This window comes from Peromyscus leucopus, chromosome 1 (assembly GCF_004664715.2).
Source record: "Peromyscus leucopus breed LL Stock chromosome 1, UCI_PerLeu_2.1, whole genome shotgun sequence".
In the NCBI taxonomy this organism is placed as follows: Eukaryota; Metazoa; Chordata; class Mammalia; order Rodentia; family Cricetidae; genus Peromyscus; species Peromyscus leucopus.
In genome coordinates, this window is record NC_051063.1 from 31,947,431 (window position 1) to 31,970,518 (window position 23,088).

The 23,088-nt window shown below is 41.4% G+C and overlaps 1 protein-coding gene across 8 annotated transcripts in view; it reads right to left on the reverse strand.

The window, feature by feature from the left end:
* Positions 1 to 23,088, reverse strand: part of Vti1a (vesicle transport through interaction with t-SNAREs 1A) — a 318,865-nt gene that overhangs the window by 285,385 nt on the left and 10,392 nt on the right. For all 8 annotated transcript variants that reach the window (XM_028875086.1, XM_028875090.1, XM_028875085.2 and 5 more), the window contains exon 3: positions 17,870 to 17,980. In XM_028875086.1, the coding sequence (XP_028730919.1) occupies positions 17,870 to 17,980 (111 nt within the window). The remainder of the gene's footprint in view (positions 1 to 17,869; positions 17,981 to 23,088) is intronic.

A 23,088-nucleotide genomic window follows, 5' to 3' on the forward strand; every position in this document is an offset into this window, starting at 1 on the left:
TCCAAGATTCAGATTTCTAAAACTAGCTTTGAGTTTGAGCAGAAGGCCAGTCAATCAGAGACAGACAGAATAAACACAGAAAGGAAGGACACACCTAAGGCTCTACTGTAAGAACATCTTTGCAAAATGCATCTGCCAGAGCCTTTCATGGTGTGTTACCTCATAATGACCCCAATGTGAAGAAGGTAGATTCTTCTCTACTACTGCTGCAAGCTGATAAAGGAGGATGGGGACCCCTCAAATGTGAAAATTCTCAAAGATGATTGGTGGCTAATGAAAGAATCAAATCCAGGCTTCTAACTTGTAACTAGGTGCTCTGTCCAGCCCATGCTACTATTGCCTCCTATGAACCTCTCTAAAAGGGTTTCTTTGGTTTGTTTGTTCTACATTGTTACTTGGCATCCTCAACAACTCTCCCTTAGCATTGACCTAATTTAGCCAAATGTCCCAAGGAATGTCTGCATAAAGTGGGAAGAAGGGACCATCAGGAGAGGGCTTCATACCCCATCTCCCTTAGTCTCAGTAACCCAGAAAACTTTGTATAGCTAGGAAGTGAATGAACACACACACACACACACACACACACACACACACACGCACGCACGCACGCACGCACACGCATGCACACACGCACACACACGCCCCTATCTTTACATTGGCAATGTTTTAAGTACAAAGTAGTCCACAGGAGGTCCTGAAGCAGGAATCTTACTGTAACAGCTGCTTTTTAAGTACATGAAATGGTGATGATAACAAACTAAGAAATAATAAAAACTTTGAAATAAAATTAAAAGATAGATGCAATGCAAAACTAACCTATTTTTCTACCCAGAAAGGTTAAATTGAGTTGCTACGCTGTCAGTACTCTATAAGAAAGTATACAAATAAAATATAACCTTGTCATCTATACACTTATACCAAAGCACTCAGGAAAGGGACCTGTTGTGCATTTTAACACTCTCCCTAAATGTCACCTTTTATCAGATGGAAATACAACATATTTAACTTATTAGTTTGGTCTTAATATAAACTTTTAATAATATGTCACTGTGAATACCGATAAGGTAAGTAAGGACCACAGGGAAAAGGAAGACTACATTGTGTCTTATTTATCAGCTCTTCTCTGACAATGGACGAGTTGTATTTCCTACATGTGACTATTTCTGAGGAGATGGAGTCAGTGGAGCACTACAGAACCTTCATTCTTGTAAAGTTTTTTTTAATTAAGATTTATTTATTTTATGTTTATGTTGTAAATATTTTTTTTCTCCATGTATGTATATATCTCATGTGAATGCTTGATACCGGCAGATGTCAGAAGAGGGCACTGGATTCCCTGGAACTGGAGTTGTGGATGGCTGTGAACCTCCAGGAGGGTGCTGAGAACTGAACCTGAGCCCTCTTCAAAGGCTCCAAGTGCACCAAGTGCTCTTAACTGTTGAGTCATCTCTCTAGCCCAGAGTCCTCATTCTTTTTTTCTTTTTTTTTTGGTTTTTCGAGACAGGGTTTCTCTGTGTAGCTTTGCGCCTTTCCTGGAACTCACTTGGTAGCCCAGGCTGGCCTCGAACTCACAGAGATCCACCTGCCTCTGACTCCCGAGTGCTGGGATTAAAGGCGTGCGCCACCACCACCCGGCTCAGAGTCCTCATTCTTAAAGTATCCTGGTCTGGGAGATTTAAAATCAGTCAGCAGGGAGAAAAAGCTCCCTGTAACAAGCACGTTCCAGTGCTATTTAGTAGAAACTGTGTTCAAAGAACAACTCAAGCTACATATGACTTTCTCACTGGAAATCTTGGATGTCACCTTGTACCTGTCCCTGCCATATGTGTTTCTTTTCAAACACGGTTTTCCTTAAGATGATAAATTCTGGGTCATAGGCATCCACTGACCATCTACTCTGTCCCATATTTATTAAATACCTGTAAGACATAGAGCAGAAGATGCACTCTCTTCTTGTGAAGATCTGTAATTGTCTGGAGTAATAAAATGCAAACAAGTAGAAAGTGAAAATCATCTTGGCTCTGCCACAGATATGGTGTGTGAGTTAGCACAGGTTACAGATATAGAACCAAGGTGAGCGAAGAGTAAAGGAAATCCATCATGACAGGAAAGATAATTAGAAACGACTCCACAAAGGAGGTGAATAATGGTCTAGGGATTGTGAAAATGAAGACATATCAATATGAGATTAATAGATTAAGTTGAGCCAAAGGTTCCAAAGCATACTAATTATCTAAACAGCCTGCAGAACAATGGTAAAGCTACAGGAAAACTACCAGCAATCTTGAAAGACCAAGCATTCCACTACTGGATCATTGGGCAAGGAGCCAGCTGCCCTTACAGAGCATGGAGATTGGCCTTGCATTCTGAGTTGAGTACACTGAGGCACAGTGACTTGCCCGACAGCATTCAGCTGCTTAGTTAGCATCAGAGCTGGTGCTCACAGCCAGAACTCCAGTGTCCGTCCAGTGCCTCTCATGGCTCACAGCTTGTGTTAAACAAACACAGGCTGGTTAATGGACCAACCATCTTTCAACTCTATATCCTGGCTCTAGGAGACTACAGAACTCTTTAAAGACAGATGCTACAGAGAAGTAGAACTTCATAGCTTTAAAGTCCACTAACTGTGGATCCAGACTGTGAGAACTTAGGGAAAAACCTCTTAGTGTTCCATACCTTATATCTTAATTATAAATGGCTGAAGAATAAATGACACACATCTAGTCTGTCAGGGGCCCATAATTTAATTCACATATCCCCTTCCCTTTGGAAACTGTCAGAAACCACTCAAATCAAACAGCTCTTAAATATCCACCGACCTTCTTCTGATGGTCACAACTGAAGAACAAGGGGTGGCTGCTGGTAGAGGCTTGTGTGCTGACCAACACCCTCCACAGCACGGTATTCTCCAGCCAAGAATGGTCCATTCCAAATTCCAACAGTACCTAGGCTAAGGATCCTGTTCTAGACCTAGGAGAATACCTATTACTACTATTATTCAATTAAGAGAGGGCATACATCCTTCTGCCCTAAAAGGGAACCATCCTATTCCTACCAAAGCATTAGCATCCAGGCAGGAATGAGCCCAATATCCCAGTTTACAACATGGAGTACAAGAAAATAGCTGAGTTAGTCTTCCCTGCTGGATAGGTTTGTGAGTATCTACACATGACAGCAGTGTGGAAGTGGAGTAAGTCTTTATACTAACTGATAAAATTCTTTAGGTAATTTCTTTAGGCAAATTTTCACTTAATGACAACATCCATATGTACTTGGAGGTATTTCTTCGAACTGCTTAGATTCCCCAAGGCCCTGGGAAACATGAGAAAGAGCAGGAGCAGGCAGGCTGCCGAACACACACACTGGCATGGGGACTGGAGTCACAGCACCCTCACTCTGAAGGAACTGTGTCCCCTTTCTCTAAGGCTCTTGCTTACATCTACTCCTACTTTGTTCCTTAATTCTTCCGCCTGTGGTTGGTACCTAGTCATTCACCTGTACAGTTACTTAGTCATGACAGAACTCCAGAAGACAAAACTCTTTCAATTGGTGACTAGGTCTCTGCGATAGTTTTGGAGAGATGAGGAGCATGGGAGAGGGTGCTGCCCTTTGAGTCTTGCAGTTGAAGTGTTACCCCTGTACAAAGGTTTTGCGGAGATGTGTGAAAACACCCAATTTCCCAAGACATTGTCAAGATCTCAAGACAGACAGCTTTGAGCAGTGTGCTGCCTGACAGTGTTTCCTAACAGACGCTTCTTGAAATGCAGAGAGCACTTTAATTGTGCTGGGTTTAAATAAACTGTTCAGAGTGAAAAGTCAATTCTTAGTGCAAAGGAGTTTACCTTAGATGAATTTGATCTTGGAAATTTCTATATCAAAATGCTACAACATGGCATATTTTAAGTATCAATGGGAGTCACAGTGCCACCTATGGCCATTTTCTGCTCCAGTCAGAAAGCCCAATTTTACTGAGTGGACAGTTTCTGAACAGTTAGAAGCAGGAATCCCTTTCAGACAGGAAATGCACTGGCAATGATTTCCCCCCAAGTGTGTCTTTCTGACACACAGGCATACTTCTGTAGGACCCACCACAGAACCACCTGAGGGACTCAAAAGAGGTCAATTTAATGATAAAAAATACTTTGAAATCATACACTTTCTGGAAGAGATCTCTATGACAACAAAGTAAGGCAAAACGCTTCAGTAAATATACTATATTTTAAAAACTAGAAAAATAATTAATTTGGCGTAAGATTATAGATTTTAAAATAGCACTTTTTAAAAAGACAAATGGTAGTATTTTTCCAACCTAAGTATTTTTAACTAAATTCTACTCAGAAGCAGTTTTAAATTTTTCACAGTTTAAAATTCTAGCTATTACATCAGCAGTTTTCAATCTGTGGGTTGCCAACCCCTTTGGGATCCAATGACCCTTTCAAAGGGGTCACCTAAGATCATCAGAAAATACAGACATTTAACATTACAATTCAGTAGCAATATTATAGTAATGAAGTAGTAATGAAAATAATTTTACGGCTGGGGGTCACCACAACATGAGGAACTATATTAAAGGGTCACAGCATTAGGAAGGTTGAGAACCACGGTATCATGCCATTTGATGATTTAAATTGCAATAATAAGCTTTGGGTAGTGTGAAATTAAAATTTTCCCAGCCTGGCTATATAAAGAACTTCCAGTTTCTCCCTAAACAAGAGGTAAGCAATCTTCTAATAATTCTGTTACTAGGTTGCAAGTAACTTTCCCCATACCAATATACAACTATCATCATTTGGAACCAAGGAGATTTTCACTTTCTTTCTATTCCAAATTCACTTGGCCTTCTGCCAAGAGCAAACAGACACAGGGGAAGCAAAGCAGTTCTGCTGAGATCAATGAAGATGCCGGCCACAACAGAACCCGTTTATCCATCACATCCGCGTTTCTCTCTCTCATTAGGGAGTACTAGCAATTTCTGTACAAAATTAAGTTACAATCTATCTTAAGAGTTCACAGAGTTAAAAAAAAAAAAAAAAGTGTGTGTAAGCGTGTGTTTTCAAGAACGCACCTGTGTACAATACACTGTTTGTCCTACTTAATCCAGAAAAAGCACAGGTATACACATATACACAGACGCTTGTATTTCACTTTTAGAGACTACGCCTGATTCAATGCTTCTGAAACAGCGACTTTCTTTTTTTTTTTGGGGGGGGGGTGGTTCGAGACAGGGTTTCTCTATGTAGTTTTGGTGCCTGTCCTGGATCTCACTCTGTAGACCAGGCTGGCCTCAAACTCACAGAGATCAGTCTGGCTCTGCTTCCCAAGTGCTGGGGTTAAAGGCGTGCGCCACCACCACCCGGCTGAACTGGTGACTTTCAAAGTGAAAACCCGCACATGAAGATGCTCTACTGGCATTGACTTAAGGCTCGAGGTCAAGCCACAAATCAGTACTAACTAAAGCTCACAGCTTGCTTTTGTTTTCTTCTAAGCTCAAGTGAGAATTTAAAATATTCATTTTGCCACCTAGAGAGAAAAATTATGTATGCATATCTTCTCTGTTTCCTCCAAGTAAAGATTATCATAAAACCTAAGTATACTAAAAGGAAATTAATTTTAAGGCAATTTGATACACATGTTATTATAAGATAAGAGATTTTGCTGAATTAAAATTTTTATTTAAAATCATTTTAGGGATTTGAAAGCAGAAAAAAAATTAAAATTAAACAGAACTCTAACTCACATGGAAGAACTGCAGTTTTAGGTGCAAAGTTACTGTGTCACCCAGCACAAGGAACCCACTAGTAGCCCCTAATCAAAAATGGAGTCAAGGCTGGGCTGTTCAGCCTAACCAATAGGGCTTTGCTCACCTCTCTGGCTTAGTTTCCCACACCAGCTACTAGTTCCCAAATTCAAATGTATAGAGTCACTTGAGGAACTGCACTGTGATGCCCAAATCACACCCATACCAACAGAGTCCTAAGTGTGTGAGTGGAAGTCCATCTGGCATCAGCAATGTTTAAAGATACCCAGACTCCAATGTGCAACAATGGCTGGAGACCAAAGCTCTGGCCTCGTATTTTGTGCATGGAAAATTTCAACCAGCTCCAAATTTGTGTCCCCCTCACCCTGGTGACCTTCCAACCCATCCTGCAGTTTCCCACCTGCCTTTATTCTGCTCATTCAATATGACTATGTTCTTCTCTGAAACCCCTCCTTATTTCAAGTCTCAATTTGGATATCAGCTCCTACAAGGCATCTCTCTCAAAGCCCTTCCTTCTACGGTCATCCACAATATTCACACCAAGGTTGGATACGGCTCCCTATTTTCACACACTACTCAAATGACCCCTCCATAATTCTGTATACTATAGGTCTGCAATTAGTAAGGTTATAATCAGTATGAAAAATATGCAAATTTGGGGTTGAGGATATAGATCAGTGGCTAAGTGCTTTCTCACAACCGTGAGGCCATAGGTTCTATTCCCAGGATCACACATCCAAATCAACAACAGCAAACTATTGAGAAGTACCAGATCTAAAACTAAGTTCAACAAGGCAACAAAACGTCACCACCTTGGAAGTTTCCTTATTTGGCTTCCAGGTTTGCTCTTTCCTTTGACATGTTTTACTGGTAGGAACTGAACTCAAGTCATTCACGTTCCACATGTTATTTCTATGTTTCAGACCAATTTCTCAATAGATGGGAAATTCTGGAGCTTTTAAACTACTAGGCTATTTGGTTGTTGGCTTGGGCATGCTGCCGAGAACTCTCCTCATGTTAATGACAACATTTAGGAGAAACTACAGACTTTCTCTGCCTCTAGTCACAATGGTGACTTCTAATGGTTTCTGGGAACTGTTAATTATTAGAAACTGGAGAAAGTATATGAAAGAAAGCCAAAGACATTGCATGTGTATTTTGAAATCCAGATGAAAATTCAGTACAAAGACAACTCTAAATAGTAATAAATGCATATGATAAAATGACATAAAATATATAATATCATAATTCCTCTACCTTTATTTCTGTCTCTATTCCCACAAGGTCAAGGAGAAAGCTTGCTTTCTGTTACCATAGATTAGTTTCTAAGATGTCTTTTAAAAAACAAAATGTACTGGCACACAAAAGCAACGCAAATACGAAGGTCACGCCTGAGAATGCAATGGAAGACTTCATGTCTCAGCCTTTGTGTAAGCTCCTGCAGCTCGCCCCTGGAGCCCCGAGGAAGATGGTTTCCATTTTTTAGGATTTTCAAGGATCTTCTGACCTTGAGATACTTTAACCTTTTAATTCTGTAATTACAGGATTATTGTCTGTACAGAGCCAAGTTGCCAACTAAAACTTAATGCAGCTCTCCAAGTGGTTTCCTATTTATGATCCTATTGGACCTTCATCCTTCCCCCTTCTGTAGGTAGCCTGCAAAGTCCTGCCAGAGGAGTAAAGCACAGTACAGACGTACACGTGCAAGAGGGCTCGGGACCACTGGCTCTGGGTTTTCTCACTACTTCCCACATGTGTCTTAGAAATGAGATCCATGACCAAATTTAGCTTACATACAATATAAGAAAAGTATTAACTACTTCTAGCAAACCTGCAACAATATTTATTTGATATTTTTGAAGTGTAAATAAAGCCTTTGAATAGAATCCCTGGATCAGACAGTATCTGCAGTGACTAACCCTGAGCCACATTCCTTCAGTAAGGAAAGGAAGGAAAGTTTAAACCTCACTAAAATAGCAGATGTGCTCCACACACAATATGCACCGGGGTTAAAAACGTACAATGAGTATATGCAATGCAAAAATATCTAAAAGAAGAAAAAACAACAATTGTTAGCTAGTGAGTATGTGAAGAAGCAATGACCAGTCACAAAGGTCCAACAAGTGTCCAAGGAAAACTTCAGAGAAAACAAAAAAGGGGGTGGGTGGGTATCTTTGTTTTGACTCACAGGAAGTCATTTTAAGAAACTTGTTTGATTTTATAAATTAGATGCTTTACAGCAAGGCTGGGCAAAGTGACTTTCCAAAGGATAACTGGATCCCCTCTCCTCATCTTAGGGATGAATTACAATTCTGACATTACCAACAGAAGAGCTCTCCATCTTCACAGCCGAGCTCCAGCTCCAAGGGAGAGCGTTCTTCGGCGGTGTTCAACAGTGAGAGGGGTGAGCTCTGAGGGAGAGCGCTCTTCCGGTGGCGTTCAGGTATTCAACAGTGAGTGGGGTGACAAGAAGCCTGTTTCCTTAGTCTTCCAGGTCAAGCACGCTCTAGTAGCTTGGTGTCTGCTAGGACTGGGGAAATGAAGTCTCTGTCCCTGGTGTCCTATGGTGGCAACACTTGGGCACTTGAGAGACAGTTGAGCACTTACTCCATTATCTAATTTCTTCTTTTTTTTAAAGATTTATTTATCTTATGTATGAGTGCATGTACATCTTTATGCCAGAAGAGGCGTTAGATCCCACTAGAGATGGATGTGAGTCACCACGTGGGTGCTGGGAATTGAACTCAGGACCTCTGGAAGAGCAGCCAGTGCTCTTAACTGCTGAGCCAACTCTCCAGGCCCCCATTATCTAATTTCTTAAAAGCAAGGCAAAAACAATTCAAAGCAATTTGACTCCATATTTAAAATTTTCTTATATCCTTAAATGATTTTTTTCAGCCTCGGAAGGACACAAATTCAAGAAAAATAACAAATAAAAATGAAACTATTTTTACACATGGCCCACTGCCTGCCAGGTTTGTACTAAGTTAAAATCAATAGCAAAGTCTGGCAAAGTCCATCCGAGCCCTACTTTAACTTCTTGTACAAGAAAGCTTAAAATAGTTGACAGAGCACACGTCTTCAACTACTATTACACAGCTTGAAAACCTCACCCTGGAGATCAGATCTGGCACAATCCCACCACCACCAGCTGAATGCCCTGAAAAGCTGTGTGCAAAGTCAAAAGTGCCTAACCCACTTTGAGCTCTGCTCTGAACCTCACCAATGCAGAAGTGGATAAAAGACAGTAAGAATAGCATAAAACGCAACCGAGAACTCATGGAAAAAGAAATGAGACGTCAGAACCATTATCTATCATTTCAAGTTACCAACTTATTTTAGTTTGGCAAAGCACAAAATTGACGTGTTTTATTCAAATATTGTTGTAGCCCTAGGGCCTAAGTATGAAATATCTAGTTCAGTTGGTAGTGCTGTATTATACAGCCATGAATTTCCCTTGAGCATCAACTTTAAGAGGGCAATGAACAGACGGGAACTGGTCTGCTATGGAGTCTCTTCACAAATGTCACTCCCGCACTGCCCTCCTCTCGCCTTTCAGGTTGAAGTGCACCAGGAAAGCACATTCATAAAAGACATTTCACTTAGCAATGAATTAGCTGCTGCTATGTCCAAGGAATCGAGGGTCACACCTGAGAAAGGAGCAGGATGCCATGGGAACCAAGTGAAAAGATACGAGGTTGATGCCAGGGAGACGAAGCAGTGCGCGGATGGCGACGGGCAAGCTCTGGCCATCCGGTTACAGAATATCAAGCAGATGACTTCTGACCATGACAGAGTTTGTAAGCAACTGGTGAAAAGTTTAGTATTTATGAGCAAACAATTTAACATTAAGACAGAGATGGCTTTGTGACCATGGCAATTAACTTCCTCATGTTCCAAATGCCAAGTCACATTTTCCCATTGATTTTTAAACCAATGTGGCTTTAACTTAAAATAAACTGTACATCAAAAGAATATAAAATAAACAGCCAGGAACACAATTTGACGAATTGGATTTATTTAGTTTATTTCTCTAAACAGGGACCATTGGCTCTCTTTAATAGGCTGACAGTTGCACTGGGCTGGTTAATAAAACATTCAACACAGTGTCTTCAGCCAATATAGAAATGCAAATCCCATCAGAAATATTTTATTCATGAGGCAGTAATTTCTGTTACTACCATAGATGCTTCCTTTCTTTTTTTTTTTTTCCTTCCTCTTTTTTTAATGGCACTCTGCAAACAAACAGTGCCACCTAGTGACTAATGAGAAAACCAAATCTGTCACAGGCTTCTAGTTAATTTATATATACAAAAATTTCTCTTATTTTCTAGTGAGATCACGAATACAAGCAAACATCAAAAAAGTTAAAAGTAGCTTGCCATTAAGAATAACTGAGACGACTTCTAAAACCAATAAACCACACACACATATACACACACATACACACATTCACACACACACATCAATTTAGCATTTTCTCTGAAAAATACATACTTTAGCTACATAGAAAAATCAAGGCGCAAAGCTATACAGAGAAACCCTGTCTTGAAAAACTAAAAAAAAAGAAAAATCAAAACATTATAAAGCCTAAATAAAAAAAATGGGTTCCTTTAATCACAAAATGATTAAATGACAACATAATTTTAATTTTTTTAAGAAAGCATTGTTACGTAAGAAAAATTTTCATTTAAATAGCAAAGCCCATCTCAGACTCTAAGACCACAGAAAGATAAGTTTACACAGGATGCATATGTGGGTACACACATATCTGTACCAGGGCACACGTGACCTATGCCATGGCTTCAGTGAATATGGAAGTTATTTTCACAGGTCATAAAAGCCTACAGTACCTAAAGTCAACAGTCTCAAGACTGAGGTGGATGTCATAAAATCACTCACACTGGAAAAATATTAAAGCTTCATAGATGAGATATTTGAGATTAAGGCCAACCTCCAAGTTAGCAGCAGGTAAGTCCAACAAGAAAACGCTTCCAATGCTCAGCTCAGGACCCACTTCCCTCAAGCACACGAGATGGGGCGGGCTCAAGAGCACGGGCCTTCCATACTCTTGGTGGGAAAACAGAGCAACACAGGGCGCGGCCTGCCTCACAGAGGGCAGTAACTCCAGCTGAAAGCAGGCTTTTGGTGTCTTCCTACCATGCTGGTTCACTTTCTGTGTTCATCTTTGAAATCAACAAGGCCCTATAAGCAGCAGTACCAAGGTTAAGAGTCTACACAAGAATCTTACAAACAAAGAGGGCCAGCTGCATGACAGCTTTCTAATCATTGTCCCTGATGGCACTGACAAAATCCTCTTCTTAAGGAGAAGCATGTGTACACACATGTGTGTGAGATATAGACCACTACCTTTCCCCTGAAAGGTCACAAGCATGTACAAATGCCTAAAAGAAACAGTCGACAGTTTCTGATTAAGAAATATTGAAAATGTAAAATGAGTTCAAAGTTCAACCAGCTCTGGGAATCACACACGTCCGCTAGCCTTGTCAACACTGTGTGTCTCCCTAAAGGGGGTACCTTGGAAAAAAATCCCAGTGGCATTGCACCCTGGAGTCTGCAAAACCCCAAAGTCACAGTCTCTCCTACAATTGTTTAAGAGTTCAATGAACAATACACATTAAATGTTCAGCCCCAGTCTACCAATGGTTGGTCTTTCTTGAAGCACATTTTAACATGGAGGAAAAAGAGAACAGAAATGATCTGATGGTCTACAATAGAAGTGTGCAAAGGGTCCAGAACACAAACCTGCCAAGTGGTATTAAGAACTGCAAAACTAGATACTCCTTACTAATGTGCCTTTTTAGAAATGATCCTGATTAAAAGCCCATTCGAATGTATTCACTGCAGCACACTAAGTTGTAAAGGAAATAAATAGTAATATACAGGTTTTCATCAAAAGTTAACATCACTGAATAAATAACATGCTCCTATTAAAATGATCTAGAACTTATAGATATCAAAAATGTAAATATTAAAACATACATTTTTTAAATGTGGATGGTATGACAGCATTATTATGGAAAGTTATGCAAAGGAAAGAAGAAATTGGAAAACAACCATCCAAAATGTTTCCTGGAGCAATAGGTCTAAGGTGATTTTGTTCTTCTGTCTACTTTTCTTTGCTTTCCAAAATCTTTTGGAATCCTTTGCTATTTTTACATAGAATGAAGAAGTATAATCTTTGTAAACAGCAGACATGTTATGTGTACACGGTGAAGGGGGGGTTCTTTGCTCAGACGGTCCTGTCCAGTCTGGTATTACTGGTCTGGGGTTGCTCAGGGATTCACCATGACCACAGATACATGTTAATACAAAGAGACTTTTTATTTAGGTACTGGCATCCAATATAAGGCCAGGACTGCACACAGGAGCATCCTGAGACACAGCCCCTAACCACACTAGCCCTATGCTTATCAAGGCAAACCCACAAGATTCTATGTATTCCGTCTGTGTAGGCAGAGTCTGACTCTAACACATGTTTTGCAGTTGTCCTAGTCATCTTTTCACAGAGTGAGCAAGTTTGTTTACAAAGGCAAATACAGCAGTCTTATGACCTACTTAAAACAGCAAATTTTAAAAGTCAATTTAAGAACAGTCTTCAATGTCTGGAAAAAAGATGGGAAGTGGGCTGCTAGGGTACAGTCCTGTACAAGTTAGGGGCCTACATGTCACAGGCATGTTTTGTTTTTTGGTCTCTCAAGTATAGTAAGTCTACACTTTAAATGTAATGTTCACCATCACATTAGCTCCCATATTTCTTGTTAGAATACATGTATGTTCCTGCAAGAAGGTTCAAGTACATGATAATTGCTACATATTAAAGCTGAGACCAGCCACACTTCTAAACATGTTTTGAATGTTTCCTACAGTTCCCACAAAGATTATCTTGGGCAGCCACAAGTACAAGGAAGACAGAATGTAAACAGAAGCATCAAGTTCTTCACCTTTTGAAAAAAAAAATTAAATTCCTCTTTCTCATTCCCACTTCTTTAGTCTCAAACTTTAAAAAGAAGATGTGTGCAGGCTGTCCACAGATACTCAAGTTGTCTGTCACCTGGGAAAAGAGACAGTGCAGGTAACAGCAGTAAAGCTTCCAGCCATTTCACACCATCCTTTGAACCCTGACCTAAGGGACCAACTCCAGCGGTCTGCAGACAGCTGGATTTCTGGGCGCATTCAGCCTCACTGCAGAGACTGTCAATAGAAGTGCCTCTCTCTGATGTAGGCAGCTCTGCTCTGGGAGCCGGACTAACAATCACATCACATGGCCTGCCAGACAGGAAAGGACAGCACTCTGGCACCCTGACCTGGGAGAGGAGTGGACTTAGACTGGGGGACAGAGTGCCACTTCCAACTCCATCACAGTCTGACCCTCCTGGCTGTGGGAGTGTGCTGTCTTAAAGGAAGCTCAGCTCTGCAACAAGAAAAAAAAATGCAACTGCAGAAATCAACCACAAGATGGTGCTGGCATCACACTGCAATATCAGCTGTCTCAAGCACTCAACAGACCTTTACAGTCTCCTGGTTCACCACACATTTTTCCAATTCCTTGCTATTTACTGAGTCTTGACCAAACATCTTATACATGTTTGTAACTTTAAAAAGACAACTACAATGGGGCGTATTTATTGTGTTTTCTTAAGAAACAATCTTAAATTTGAAGGGGAAAAAAACAACCCTCGGCTCACCGTTTTTCTCCTTTCACTGGTTCATTTTCTTTGAATATTTTGACATCATGGCCTTTCTGTGCTAAGCTCATGTGCTCTCTCCCAGGAACTGAACTGCTATCACCTGTTAACTCCTGAACCAAATGCTTCACACATTTTGTTTTTCATGCCCTAGGGAAGCTCACACCAATACTGACACATAAATTCAAAGAGCAACATGACACACCTGTACTTTCATCTTCTCAGGAGTTCCCCTCCAAGGTCCATATTAGAGTTTCAATTCCACAAAAACAACAACATTATGCTGATCCAAATTCAGGCTGTATTCCAGAACTTAGGACAGGGACTAGCATACATTAGGGCTAAAGAAGACTTGATGAACACCTGTAATCCATCTGAGCCTCCTTGGTTCTATGGTTGTATGTTGAAGCCAGTAATCCACAACCATTCTGTCTAGAGACCATAACATGAGATGAAAGAATGTATGTTAAAGAACTTTACAAACTGCCAATTGTGGTGATAATTTATTTGTGCTAAAATGTGATGATATTTTATTTGTATGTTAATAAATAACGTTTGCCTGGAGATCAGAGGTAATAGCAAGCCATTAACACAAAAGTCAGGCAGTGGTAGCATATGCCCTTAATTTGATCACTTGGCAGGCAGGGTCTCTATGTGTTCAAGAACACACTAGGGAACAGCCAAGCGTGATGACACACACCTTTAATCCCAGTACCAACCATAGAGACCTGGAGGTCTGTATAGACAGGCAGTTGCAAGGAAGTGAGGTAGCTGGGCTAAGAGCCAATGAGAGGGCAGAACAGCAAAGTAATAAAGGTGCAGGTTAGATAGGAAGTAGCCCCCTTTTGGGTAGCTGCAGAGCTGGAGAGGTAAGGTTGGTGGCTATCATTATTTCCCTGATCTCTAAGGCTTTCACCCCTATATTTGGCTCAGTGTTTCTTATTTAATAAGACCACTTAGAAATTTGTCTACATCCAATCACTATGAGCTATCAGTGGGAGATGAGCAGAAAGACAAATGTCGCATGTCCTCACTTACTTACAGAAACAGATGTCAATCCATAGAAACAAGTAGAACAGTGGTCACCAGAGTCAGGAAAGGGCAGAGAGAGGCAAAAGAAATTCAGAGGGGCTTTTTATGTATAAAAAAAAGTGGTAGTGTGGGGAATAGTAGTCATGGGCAGAGAAGGGGCAGGCTTGATCTATACAGTGGGCATATGCATGCATGGAAATGCTCCGGTGAACCCTATTAATATGCAATTAGAACATATTTAATCTTAAAAATAAAAAAGGATTGGCTGGGGGCTTGGCTCAATGGTTAAGAGCACCGGCTGCTCTTCCAGAGGACCAGGCTCCCAGCACCACGTGGTGGCTCGCACTGGCTGCAACTCCAGTTCTAGGGGACCAACACCCTCTCTTCCTCTGCTGACCCCAGGCATGCAAGTGGTGCACAGACACACATGAAAGCAAACTACTAGTGCACGTTTTTTTTTAAAAAATGTTTTAGTACTAGGCATGGTAGAGCACACCTTTAATCCCAGCACTTGGGAGGCAGAGGCAGGGGTAGCTCTGTGAGCTCAAGGCCAGCCTGGTCTATATACTAAGTTCCAGGCCAGTCAGAGGTACATAGTGAGACCAACCCTTCCTTCAAAATTAAAAAAAAAAAAAAAAAAAAAAAAAAAAGGTAAGTAAATACATGAATAAAAAGCACTGGTGAAATGTTTCCAGACAAGAGAAGCAAGCTGAAGCAGTGAGTACTTACATACGTAAACATGATTACTTAGTGACGTCATAGGGAATGACGTTTAAGTTCACGGTTGTTGGTTCCATTTTTCTTCATAGTAGAAAATATAACAGAGAAAGGAACACTCATCCAAAAATATAAATACCTAAAGTAGAGGAGTCTGCCCAAAACTAATCTCTTTGGGGAAACAAGTAGATTAAACACTGGGTTAGGTGATGTGGAAGCTATGGATGTGAGGTAATCTAGCATCTAACATGAAAACATTGAAATGAAACTCAGGGTTCTGGGTAACTTAGTGTCTAACATGAAAACATTGAAATGAAAGTCAGGGCTCTGGGTAACTTGGCGTCTAACCTGAAAAGGTTGAAATGCAAGTCGGGGTTCTGGGTTGAGCTGTATGTCCATCCAGGTTTACATGCCGAAGCCCTAGTTCCCATTACACAGCATGTAGAGCTACTTCAGAGACCTGGTCTTCTAAGAGGTGATACAATTCCAATGGGGCTACTAGTGTGTGCAGGAGATGTTGTAAGGACAGGAAGAAGCCACCCACAGACAGGAGAGAAGCCTTGCAATGGGCTCACCTTGCCACACCTTTTCTGGCCTCCAGACTGTGGCCTTCTGTTAAGACAGCTCTCCTAAATGATACATTTATTGCTGGGCTTTAGGGGTGTTTGGAGAAGCACTCAAAAGAAAAAAAATTTCTGCAAAAGTATTCCATAAAAAAGGGGTTAAGCGAATTAAAAATAATCCTTACAGATATTTTACTGTTATCGTCACTTATCACTGGAGAGTAATCTTAGAATTTTTTTTTTTTTTTTTTGGTTTTTCGAGACAGGGTTTCTCTGTGTAGTTTTGGTGCCTGTCCTGGATCTTGCTCTGTAGACCAGGCTGGCCACGAACTCAGAGATCTACCTGGCTCTGCCTCACAAGTGCTGGGATTAAAAGCCAGGCCAGAATTTTCTAAGTATAAATTGGAGTTGACAAGTTCTGTTTTTTAGTGCACTATATAGGATACAAATTACCAAATCAGTGTCATTTTCTTCCTACCCCAAATTTCTTCTGCAAGAGAAGTCAGCCTCTCAAAGAGCAGCTGGAGAAGATCTGACCCAGTGGAACACAGGAACTAAACACTGACATCTGGAACCATCATAGACCACCCACGCTACCACCACCACCATCACCACCACCACCACCCAGCATGTGTCTTTTTTAAAAATAGGAACACAGTGGCATTTCTATCAGAGTAACTTACGGTTTTTAAAGCTCACACATTAAGACTTAGGCGGCGTCTTTAGGAAATGGGGCCTGTGAGGAAGCCAGGCAGTGCGGGATGTCTGCACGCGGACAGGACAGGGGCTACTTCCTTTCTCTCTTTGACCCCGGCCACCACAAAGAACTGTTTTGCTTCAGCACGATGTTCTAATAGCCACAGATGGGAGTCCTCCGCCACTCTGAGCCAACTCTGCCTTTCCTCCTCACCTGCCACCTCTCAGCTCTCAGCATCCTCTCACCGTCCCCTACCTGACTGACCAGCACAGTGACTAATGCAGACTTCTTCCTTCTCAGGGAGTTCCCACTGAGAAGTAAGTGAGAATGCTTCCGAGCTCAGAAGCATTTCCCCGAATCCCACTGCCACTGGTAGGAAGGTATAATGCAGTCTAGAAGTGTACTTTCCAAATAAAAAACTAAGGGGGAGCCAGACACAGAAGGATCCTTATAAATTCTTTACCCAGATCCACAAACACAGCAGATTTGTGTGACACTCACAGGTAAGGGACAATTCTTTCTTCACCTGCATGTTCTTTTACTTTAAATGTGAAGAGTATGAAATTTAATTTGTTTTTTGAAATCCTAGTTTGCTATGCCCATCTATACAGAACAATTGTTACCATTGTATTTATTACTTTATCTCTTTATCCTTCACAGTATTTTATCAGTGTATTTATCTGAATCCTAAAGTTGTGGTGAAATCCAAATGACATAGAATGTACTACTTTAGGTCCTTTAGGTGCCTAGCAAACTGAGGCTAGACAAATTCACAGTACTGAGCTGTGGGACTCCACTTCTTGTAGAATGGAAAGTCTACACATCCAACAGCTCTCCATTCTCCTTGCCCCGTTCCCAGCAAGTGCCATATTACTTTCTGTTTCTGGGTCTGACCATTCTGGAAACTTTGTACAAGAGGATGTACACCTCATCTGTCCTCTGGGCGGGACTTGTTTCCTTTTGCCTCGTGTCCTCGAGGTCCCGCTATGCTGTAGCAGATTCAGAAGGCTGACACGCAGCACCTTGCTTGCCCAGTTGTTTACATGACTGCTAGGTTTCCAAACTCGGTCCTCATGCATGTGTGTCAGCTGACCCACTGAGCCATCTACTCAGCCCCATGAGCTAGAAAGGAACTGTAACCAATGCTGAATACTAGTACGTGCTATGCTGACTCAAGGACTGTGCATCTTGGATCTAGCTGAGAGCCGTGTCCTCCAACTCCCACCATTTGCCACCTCTAATTCCTGTCCTCTTCCTAAACAAACCTGTGTTCATCTTTTGCAGGAGCTCTGAGACTGTAGTTAATGCTAAGGCCTGGGGAGGAAAAAGCAAAGGAATGAAGCACAAGTGCCAGCTTCACACTCTGAGGACAGCAGAGGGGAACCGAACTCACAAAATCTGTTTCCAGCTTTCCCATTTCTTGCTTGTAGCTTCTCATTCTGTTGCTGTACATTCCTCGACTTTGGGGTGGAATTTCTCGGACTTCCAAATCCATCTGTTCAAGCTGAAGTGGGGAGAGAAAAAGGTGAATCACATGCATATTCTTTATTCGCCCAAATGGTTAGCACTAAAAGGATTAGATTCTAAGTCCTGGGTTTGCAGCTGAGGAAGCAGAACTATGGCGCTGGCTGATCACGATCAAGTAACATGGGAAATGCTTTAGTGCTTGCATCCTGATTGGCTCAGTAAGTAGCTAGAGAATGACAGCGGGTGCTAAGCTGCTTGCTTTGTTGAGAATTTGTGCATTAATTAAAACACTCTCATGAACTTGTTCTCAACACCCTTGGAGCAGCCCATTGTTTGGTGCAACCTGATCTGGTCTTCTGACTGTGACTCTCCAGAAGATGGGAGATTGTTTCCCATGGCTCATCTATGAAGCAGCAGCATGGCTTGGTCATGTAAGGAAATTTCTTTGAGAAAGTCTTTCCTAATTAGGAAAATCGTATACAACCAACATGTGACCTCGGCTGCCAGCCAAACTCTTACACGTTAAAACCACACTGATGAGGCACTAATGGATACAGCAATATGTTAGTTCCACCTTGCTCACTAAAATCATAGCAGGGCATGCTTTGGCCATCTGTCACCCTGTAACACTTTGGATACAGCACTTGAGAGTTTAATGGGTGCCAAGAGAGACATGCAATAATGGTTCAGAGTCCAGGCTTGGTAGTGAGACATCGTTCACATTGCAGGCTACTACTCACCAGTCATGGGGGCCTCAATGGAGGTCTTAATGATCTCTGCATCTTTCCTCACCTCTAAGAATAATCTCTTTCCTAGGACAGTCATGAAAATTAACTGAGTAATCCCTATAATGTACTTAAAGCACTGTATCACTAGGTTGACAATAACTATAGTAATAGTTACAAAGAAACAGAGCAAGCACTCTACACGGCAGCAGAGGAAGCTAAATTATACATGCCCCTAAAAGAGGAAATACCAGGCACAAGAGCAAATTGGCCCGGACTATTGCAATACCTTCCATGGAAAAAGATAGCAATGCTTTTGCTTCTGAAAGTATTCCAACACAAGCTTATCACCTAGTGTCCACTGATGCAGAATGAATAACTATAGTAGAATACAGATTGGCCAAACAGGAAATTGTAACTAAGATATGTACTTTTATAAGAAAAGAAGATCCTTTTAATTAGCCCTTTTCAAACAGTGATCGTGTAAGTAACTGAGATAGCTCATCATAAATGTGAAGGCCTAATATCCCTTCCCAAGGAGACATTTAGTGTGTCTGTTTACCCAGCAGTGGCGTGTTAGCTGCTCTTATAAAAATGCTATGAATGTAGGTGAGACCACTTTGAGACTTTGCTTTTCATTCTATCAATGTATAACCAAAAGCAGGATTTCACTTTCTTTTCCACTGTCATTATTAATCATTTTAACATTATGCTTTATATTTCTTTTGCTAAATTTTCTAAAAAGTAGCTAGAGTCGCTCACTGAACCCATTGCTCACCAGCTGGATAGGATAGCTGGCCAGCTTCAAGCATCTGCCTATCTCCCTTCCCCGACCTCCCAGTGCCAGGTTTAGACATGCACAACCCTGCCCAGTTGTTTACATGACTGATAGGTTTCCAAACTTGGGTGCCCAGGCTTGTGTGGCAAGAAATGAAATCATCACTATCAAGGCACTGAAGTCTCTGACGGCATCACTGTTTCCGCCTTTGTGTTTTAGTTTTTGAGGTTAGCACACAAAGTAGTGGGTTTACTGCGGCATTTCCATACACTTGGCTCTCATTTGTCCACACCCCTTGTCTCCCTCTGGCTGCTCAGCTTCCTCCCCCATTTTTCTTCTCTCATGTCACCCTTTTTTCTCTCTCCTTCCCTTAAGAACTCTCCACTGCTCACTGTCACCTTCCTAGTTTATTGTCGTCGTCCCCGTCCCGTCCCCCCCCCCCACCACACACACACCTTCTCTTTCCATCTAGGATCTGTGTAGCAAAAACAAGAAGTCTCTGTTTTTTCTGAGTCTGGCTTCTTCTACTTAAGTTTCCAGTCCCATCCACTTTCCTGCAAATGTCATGATTCCATCTTTACAGGAGAATATAATTCCATTATGTGTGTATCACACTTCTTTATCCATTCATCAGTCAGTGGAAATTCAGGCAGCTTCCATGTCTTATCTACTGTGAACACGTGGGTGTGTAAGTATCTCTGTGGCAGAACACAGAAATCCCTTGGATATACACAACAGTGCCATACCTGTGTCATTTGGCATTTCCACGTGGAGCGTTTTAAGAACCCTCCGTACTGATTTCCATACTGCCTCTGTAATCTTCATTCTCAGCAACAGTGAACACGTTCCTTTCTCCAGCATCCTTGCCATACTGGTTACCTTTTGGTTTGGTTTGGTTTTTTAATTTTTTGAGACAGTGTCTAATACAGCCCAAGCTAGCCTTGAACTTACCGTGTACCTGAGGAGATGACCTCTAAACTTCTGCTCCTCCTGCCACTTATTGAGATTCCAGCATCTGCCACTCCCCTGGTCCTCGCCCTTGGATGTGCGCCACTGACAGAAAAATGGGACCTCCAGGGCTTTAGTTTGCATTTCCCTAATGGGAAGGATATGAAACACTTTCTACTAGCCTGTTTCTTTGACTGGAAGATCTGTTTTCTTGTGCCTAGTTTTTACAGTTCTTTCTATTTCCTACATACTAAGCCCCACCCCCATCTGAAGTATAGCTGGCAAAGATTTTTCTCCCGACCCATAGGTTGTCTCTTCACTTTGGCAATTATTTCCCTTGCTTTGTGAAGTTTTTCACTTTCATGTAATCTTATCTGTCAGTCTTTGGAGCTATATTCTGTTAGAGTCCTTAGGAAAGGTCTTGCTTCGGCCTGTATTTTACAGTGTTTTTCAGAGCTGGAGAGATGGCTCAAGGTGAGCTTACTGGCTGCCTTGCCGAGGACCTGAGTTTGATTGCTGGACTCTCTGCCAGGTAACTTTGCAGCCTCTTTTGAGTCCAGCTTCAGGTGATCTGACACCATCTTCTGGCCTCTGTGAGCACCCACAAACATGTATGTGTGCACATACACATAAATAAAGATAAATACACTTGTCGTAGCAGTTTCAAGCTTTACACGAAGTTCTTTAGTTCCTTTTCAACTGATTTTTGCGTAGAATGAGAGGGAAGCATCTACTTTCACCCTTCTACATGTGGGATGCAGTTTTCACAGCACTATTTGCCGTAAAGGCTGCCTATTCTGCAATGGATGTTTCTGATACCTATGTAAAACAAAACAGGTGGCGTAGCTGTGTGAGTTTGTTTCTGGGTTCCATTCCAGTGGTCTCCACGGCTTTCTCTGCGCCAGTCCCCACTCCTTGGTCTCCGTGGCTGTCTCTGCGTCAGTCCCCACTCCTTGGTCTCCACGGCTGTCTCTGCGCCAGTCCCCACTCTCCTTGGTTACCATGGCTCTGTAGTATCACTTGCGATCAGGTTTCATGGTGCTCCCCGAACTGCTGTTTCTGCTGAGGATCACTTTGGCTACATGGGATCCTTTGTGCCTCCATATGAATTCTGCATTGCTTTTTCTACCTCTATGAAGAATGACACTGGGGTTTTGATGGAGAGTAAACTAAACATGTAGATAATTTGCAAAAAAAATAGCCATTTTCATAATATTAATTTTGCCAATCTGTAAGCATGGAAAGGTTTGTCATCTCCTGGTTCTCTTTTTCAACATCTTTAGTGTCATAAAGTTTATATTACTGAGGTCTCATTTCCTTGGTAGGTTTGTTCTTATTTCTTTTTTGAAGAATTGTAAATGGGAATTTTTTTTCCTGATCTCTTTCTTGATAAGTTCATTCATTATCTACTGACTTTTGCATAGTAATGTTGTATCCTACTGCTTGGCTGCAAGTGCACACTAGATCTAAGCACTGTCTAGAGGAGTCTTTAGGATCTTTAAAATAGGACATTGTCATCTTGAAAGGGTGATAATTTGGCCTCTTCCTTCCCTGGTTGTATTCTTTTCAGTTCTTTCTCATCATCTCACTCTACTTGGACACCAGCACTGTGCTGAGTAAGACTGGAGAGTGTAGACCCCTCTAAGTATTTACTTCTTGTGAAGTGAAATGTGTCTTATTAGAATCAAGACTAAGGACCACATATACTCATTCTGTTTCCACAATACTCAGGGAGCCACTGAAGAGTAGAACACATGGTAAGTCCAATAAGTCCAGTGTCCATAGACTACTACAACCATCCTAGCAGTCAAATCAGACTCAAGCTTTTCTGTCAGCTTCCTCATCAAAAGAACAACATATAATCTAAGATATCATTAAAACTAAATAATTCAACTTTCCAAACATTTTGAACAAACAAAAATGCTTATTTTAGATTCAAATCTTTATATTACTAGTAATAAAGTATTGTAAGCTCCATGAGGGCTTAGTTATGGTAGAACCTCAATCCTAAAGAGACCAGCTTTCTCTCATTATCAAGTAAACAAAATGTCTCCAGAGGGTAAAGAAATACAAATAGTAGTTCTGAAGAGGAAAAATATATCAAGACCCCCATACAACCGACCGGTTGTATCATTTATAGTCATCCTGTGGTGTTATTGTGTTCCCCAAAATATTGTGTACCTTAATAAACTTATCTGGGGTCAGAGAAGAGAAAAGCCACTAGATACTTAGGATAGGCAGTGGTAGCACATGCCTTTAATCCTAGTATTCCAGAGGCAGAAATCCATGTGTTCAAGGATTCAGCCAAGCATGGTGACTCATGCCTTTAATCCCAGAAAGCGAGCCTTTAATCCCAGGGAGCGGTGGTAGAAAGCATAAAGGTATATAAGGCGTGAGGACCAGAAACTAGAAGCATTTGGCCTGGTTAAGCATTTGGCTGGTTAAGCATTCAGGCTTTTGAGCAGCAATTCAGCTGAGACCCATTCTGGATCTCAGAGGCCTCCAGTCTGAGGAGACAACACCAGCTGAGCATTCAGCGAGGACTTTTAAGATTCATGCTACAGTCACCCCACTAACCAGAAGAAAGAAGTGTACTGATTGGATGCTTTGCATCTAAAGTCAGTGTCTTCATATGAAAGGCAAGAAACTGAAAGAAACAGCTAAGATACAGCTATACCACTCCTGGGCATATAC